The 6621-nt window shown below is 46.4% G+C and overlaps 1 protein-coding gene across 1 annotated transcript in view; it reads left to right on the top strand.

The window, feature by feature from the left end:
• The first annotated feature begins 1153 nt into the window (after positions 1-1153).
• The window catches only part of LOC112078826 (guanine nucleotide exchange protein smcr8a-like), a 12455-nt gene continuing 6987 nt past the window's right edge, over positions 1154-6621 (top strand). Inside the window, 7 exon segments of the mRNA XM_070442148.1 lie at positions 1154-2102; positions 2270-2418; positions 3532-3580; positions 3582-3596; positions 3598-3639; positions 3641-3779; positions 4436-5372. Coding sequence (XP_070298249.1) covers positions 1869-2102; positions 2270-2418; positions 3532-3580; positions 3582-3596; positions 3598-3639; positions 3641-3779; positions 4436-5372 — 1565 coding nt within the window. The 5' untranslated portion in view covers positions 1154-1868.

The following is a 6621-nucleotide window of genomic DNA, read 5'->3' as shown; positions in this document are numbered from 1 at the left end:
CAGTTTATTTATAGACAGACAGCCCCTCACTCTGAAAACACAGACATTTATTTATAGACAGACAGCCCCTCACTCTGAAACACAAGACCAGTGTATTATAGACAAGACAGCCCCTACTCTGAAAACACAGACAGTTTTATTATAGACAGACAAGCCTCCTCACTCTGAAACACAGACAGTTTATTATAGACAGACAGCCCCTCACTCTGAAACACAGACAGTTTATTCATAGACAGACAGCCCCCTCTGAAACACAGACAGTTTATTTGATAGACGACAGCCCCTCAGCTCTGAAAACACAGACAGTTTATGTATAGACAGACAAGCCCCTCACTTGGAAACTGTGAGCTGAGATAAACAGACAATCGTCCCATGTACTGAAAAACCATCTCTCTCACACACCTAAGACCCAACACGTAAAAACACATGCACAGAACCCACCCTCCTCGGCTCTTGCGCGTGGACATGATTTCCGCGATGCCTTGGCCGCGTCATTCTCTCCGCCACATCAGAGGAACCCGTTTGTCTGAGTCCGCCGCATCAATGTCTCCACCGAGGAGTCTGTCCTCTTATGCCCGGTAACTAAACCCGTCCTGTGATCTGGAAACCGTAACGTTAACGGTCGTGCGGGATGTCGAACAGAGCCCTAGTCAGATGGTGTATCAGCATAGTAGTGCCTAGCCTGGGACGCTTGGAGCTACACTTGTCATAACGTTACACACGTCGTGCCGCAGCTAACACCTAGCTAACATTACTCAATCTAACTCCAGAAGCGTTGTTACAAACTTGTATGTTGACTGATCCAACTGATGCACAGACTGAACACAACATAAAACTTTCCAGATCTCACAGGGTCAGTTAGCTTGATGGGAGTAGCTAGCTAAGTCATGTTAGACTTCAACCCTGAAACGACGTGCCGAAGCTTAACCTTGCAATTTTCCTGATCACCTAACCGCAATGTACGATGTAACGTGCATTAACCTGGACCCAATCTGCCAATAAATAAGTTGTTTTAAAACTATTTAGCCAACTGAAAGGGTTGGTAAAAACGGCAGCTAAATTTGATGTTATTGAGTTTACAAATTCCGCGCCTGTCAACAACTGTCGTAAAACAACTGTCGTAAAACTTTTCTTGTTCGTGTGAATAATAATTTTTATGCGATGTCCTTTAATTTTAAGCCAAAATACTGCGTGAAGTATCTATTTTTGAAGATTTAAATGGTGCTTCATAATCTTAAATCATGTTGAATGTGTAATATTAGTTTATAATTTTAGGAACGCTAGCTACTTCCTTATGTGAGCTGGTCACGTGGTAAGTACAAGCGGAGTAAATATGGCGACGGTCAGGATGTACATTTAACATTAAATAGTTTCACTGTATTTCCTACTGGGTACTTTATTATACCAGTGCATGACGTCCCACTGCCGATATTACCCGGTAACGGTGCACGATTCCCGGACGAGCAATGTGTCATTGATGGGGGTCGGGATACGGTCGTGTTCCGTTTCGCATCGTCTGTTTGCCAGCTAACTGTCTTGACGTCGATACTGTACGGCGGACGGAGCCAGATAGATAGTCCCGGCGTTAAGTGCTATTGTTTATATACAGCGGTGACAGACATGACAGCCTTTGGTCAGATGTCATGTTGATATGTGGTCTTCCTGCATCGTGTGATATCATCATGGACAGACAGGTGAAGACTACTCCCAGTTGGTAGAGGTAACGGGACGCAGAGGTAACGGGACGCAGACAGACAGAGACAACCGTCAGTGTCGTGGACTGTTACTCCCAGCCAGTAGAGGGATACAGACAGTCAGTCTGACTGTCTATCAGGCAGACAGCGAGCCCAGTGGATGGACTTCCTCTGATGTCAAAGTTGACCCCGGCCGGGTCCAGAGAAAAGATGATTGGTGCCCCAGACGTGGTGGCGTTTACTAAGGAGGATGATTTTGGGGAGGTAGGGTACCCCGACCCCTGGGTGGTGCCAGAAGAGTTTTCTGTCCCTCTGTTTCCATCGAACAACAACGCCAACCCCTGGGCCAAGACGTCATACGCCAAGTTCACTAAGGATTTCATCCTCATATCAGAGTTCTCTGAGCAGGTCGGTACCATGGCAACTGGGGGGGAGGGGTGTGTGTGTTGATCTGGCGGTGTGTGTGTCCGGATGGGGGTGTGTGTGTCCGGATGGGGGTGTGTGTGTGTTGATCTGGCGGTGTGTGTGTCCGGATGGGTGTGTGTGATGAGCTGACCTTGTTGTCCTCCCTCCAGGTGGGTCCCCAGCCTCTGCTCACCATTCCTGATGACCCGAAGGTGTTTGGGACCTTTGACCTCAACTACTTCAGTCTGAGGATCATGTCTGTTGACTACCAGGCCTCGTTCGTAGGACACCCCACCGGCAGCGGATACCCACGACTCAGGTAACTGTTCTATTTAATTTTTTATTTGTACTCTACTCTAATGAGATCCTATTTTACTGTTTTCTACTCTCTAATTATTTTCTGTTACATTCTATTCTATTCTACTCTAATTATATTCTGTTCTATTCTACTCTAATTCTATTCTATTGTAATTATTTTCTGTTACATTCTATTATATTCTACTCTTATTCTGTTCTATTCTACTCTAATTCTATTCTATTCTACTGTAATTCTATTCTGTTCTATTCTACTCTAATTCTATTCTGTTCTATTCTACTCTAATTCTATTATATTGTAATTATTTTCTGTTACATTCTATTATATTCTAATCTAATTCTATTCTGTTCTATTATATTCTAGTTCTATTCTGTTGTAGTTTTGTGGAGGACTCCAGGGTATTCTACTCTAATTGTATCCTGTTGTCTCCTCCCCTGTAGTTTTGTGGAGGACCCAGGGTATTCTACTCTAATTGTATCCTGTAGTTCACCTCCCCTGTAAGTTTTGTGGAGGACCCAGGGTAATTCTACTCTAATTGTATCCGGTTGTCTCCTCCCCTGTAGTTTTGTGGAGGACTCAGGGTATTCTACTCTAATTGTATCCGTTGTCTCCTCCCCTGTAGTTTTGTGGAGGACTCCAGGGTATTCTACTCTAATTATGGTTGTTCCCCTGTAGTTTTTGTGGAGGACTCCAGGGTATTCTACTCTAATTGTATCCCGTTGTCTCCTCCCCTGTAGTTTTTGTGGAGGACTCCAGGGTATTCTACTCTAATTGTATCCTGTTGTCTCCTCCCCTGTAGTTTTTGTGGAGGACTCCAGGGTATTCTCACTCTAATTGTATCCTGTTGTCTCCTCCCCTGTAGTTTTGTGGAGGACTCCGAGGGTATTCTACTCTAATTGTATCCTGTTGTCTCCTCCCCTGTAGTTTTGTGGAGGACTCCGGGGTATTTCCTACTCTAAATTGTATCCTGTTGTCTCCTCCCCTGTAGTTTTGTGGAGGACTCAGGGTATTCTACTCTAATTGTATCCTGTTGTCTCCTCCCCTGTAGTTTCTGTGGAGACTCCAGGGTATTCTAACTCTATCTCTAAATTGTAATCTGTTGTTCCCTCCTGTAAGTTTTGTGGAGGACTCCAGGGTGGTGCTGGGTGACTCTAAGGAGGGGGCCGTTTGCCTACGTTCACGCACCTGACTCTGTATGACCTGGAGGCGCGAGGCTTCGTCCGGGCCGTTCTGCATGGCCCTTCTCGTCTCTGCCGACGAGAGGAGATATGCAGCAGTTCCAGGAGCTGTGCTCCTCTTCTCCCGCGCCTCCGAGTGTAGAAGCGAAACGGCGGGCCTTTCGCCCACAGGCGAGCTGCAGGGAAGTACGGACTGGAGTACGAGGACCACAAACACACACTGACACAACACACACTCTGACACACACCACCACACACCACCACACACACACACACCACACAACACACCTGACATACACACCTCTGACAGCCACACACTCTGACACACACACACTCTGACACACACACACACACACCACACACACACACACACTCTGAATCACACACTCTGACACACACACACAACACACAACAACACGACATACACAACTCTGACACACACCCACACACACACAGACACACACACACACACACACACAACAGACACAGACAGACACACACCACACTGACACACGCTGACACACTCTGACACACGCAACACAAACACCACACACACAGACACACACACACTCTGACACACACACACACTCTGACACAGACACACACACACACACTCTGACAGACACCACACACACACACACAGACACACTCTGACACACAGACACACTCTGACACACAGACACACACACACACTCTGACACTACACACACTCTAGACACACACACACACTCTGACACACAGACACACTCTGAACACACACACACTGACTGACACACCACTCTCTGACACACGTTACTACCCGCTACCATCTGTCGTAACTTCCTGTTTGTGCCCTATGACAGGTACACGCGGTCCGTTCCTGCAGAAAGAGGAGGGGCTTCAGCGGGAGGCGGGGCCTCAGGGGTGTTACTCCGCCCACGCGGTGGACAAGGCCAATGAGCTCGCGGCGATGGAGAAGAGTATCTACGAGCACCGAGACCTGCTGAGGCAGATCACCTCGTACCCCCTCCGCCCCCGCCGGGACCCCCACGCTGCACACTGTCAACACTGTGTCACAGAGTCCCAGAGACACAGAGACGCACCGCCSGGCCCTGACACGGGGGAGGAGGCGGGAGAGAGGAGACAGTCCTACACCCCTCAGCTGATAAAYGGGAAGTCGGCHAAATGTTTCGCCAAGCGTCTGAAYGACCTGACGGAGTTATGTGAGGAGAGGTTCTACGAGGCCACCGTGGAACTACTCACTCACACCGAGAGGTGTTTCKGGGGGGACTTGTGTTACCTGTACACCCGCCGCCTGGACCGAGCGCTACGCAGGAAACAGAACATCACCAACTTCCTGTTTGAGGAGGAGCTGGGGGAGGAGGAAGAGGAGGTAGCGGTGCTGGGAAGAATCTTCTGTTCTCTCAACCACACAGTGGGGACGGACCCACACTCGCATATACACACCCCGTCCATCGTGCTGTGCCCGGCGCCACCGGAGTCTGTGGAGGTTCTGGAGGTGTACCCTCCCTGTCCTGATAACTCTGCCCAGCAGAGTGAGGCCCTGACCGGYGAGGAGAGGCTGGAGTCGTCACTCTCTGACCTGACCATGGAGACACAGGACCAGGAAAGCTCTGAGGGGAATAAAGACAGCTTTAGTAGCGACAGGAGTGGAGGAGAGGAGGAGGAGGGAGGAGACCAGACCCCTGTTTTTCTGCTGGACGCTGAGGAGGGAGAGGGTGAGACACACCGTGTGTGTGAGAGGGAGGGAGAGACCGAAGGAGTCTTTAACGGAAAGAGGTTGTATTACTCATCTCATATGTAATACTTATTCTATACTATCTACTGTATCTTAGTCATGTATTACTCATCTCATATGTATATACTGTATTCTATTCTACTGTATCTTAGTCTATGTATACTCATCTCATATGTATATACTGTATTCTATTCTATTCTACTGTATCTTAGTCTATGTATTACTCATCTCATATGTTATACTGTATCTATCCTATTCTACTGTATCTTAGTCTATGTATTACTCATCTCATATGTATATACTGTATTCTATCCTATTCTACTGTATCTTAGTCTATGCATTACTCATCTCATATGTATATACTGTATTCTATCCTATTCTGCTGTATCTTAGTATATGTATTACTCATCTCATATGTATATACTGTATTCTACTGCACTGTTGGAGCTAGGAACACAAGCATTAGTTAGATACTACTGTACTGTTGGAGCTAGGAACACAAGCATTTAGTTAGATACTACTGTACTGTTGGAGCTAGGAACACAAGCATTTAGTTAGATATTACTGCACTGTTGGAGCTAGGAACACAAGCATTTAGTCATATATTACTGCACTGTTGGAGCTAGGAACACAAGCATTTAGTTAGATACTACTGCACTGTTGGAGCTAGGAACACAAGCATTTAGTTAGATACTACTGTACTGTTGGAGCTAGGAACACAAGCATTTAGTTAGATATTACTGCACTGTTGGAGCTAGAAACACGAGCATTTAGTTAGATACTACTGCACTGTTGGAGCTAGGAACACAAGCATTTAGTTAGATACTACTGCACTGTTGGAGCTAGAAACACGAGCATTTAGTTAGATATTACTGCACTGTTGGAGCTAGGAACACAAGCATTTAGTTAGATACTACTGCACTGTTGGAGCTAGGAACACAAGCAGTTAGTTAGATACTACTGCACTGTTGGAGCTAGGAACACAAGTATTTAGTTAGATACTACTGCACTGTTGGAGCTAGGAACACAAGTATTTAGTTAGATACTACTGCACTGTTGGAGCTAGGAACACAACATTTAGTTAGATATTACTGCACTGTTGGAGCTGGAACACAAGCATTTAGTTAGATATTACTGCACTGTTGGAGCTAGGAACACAAGCATTTAGTTAGATACTACTGTACTGTTGGAGCTAGAAACACAGCATTTAGTTAGATACTACTGCACTGTTGGAGCTAGGAACACAAGCATTTAGTTAGATATTACTGCACTGTTGGAGCTAGAAACACC

The sequence above is a fragment of the Salvelinus sp. IW2-2015 genome, unplaced genomic scaffold, assembly GCF_002910315.2.
Source record: "Salvelinus sp. IW2-2015 unplaced genomic scaffold, ASM291031v2 Un_scaffold6346, whole genome shotgun sequence".
Taxonomy (NCBI): domain Eukaryota; kingdom Metazoa; phylum Chordata; class Actinopteri; order Salmoniformes; family Salmonidae; genus Salvelinus; species Salvelinus sp. IW2-2015.
Note: the sequence above shows the minus strand (reverse complement) of the source record. Positions and strands in the feature narration are given on the sequence as shown.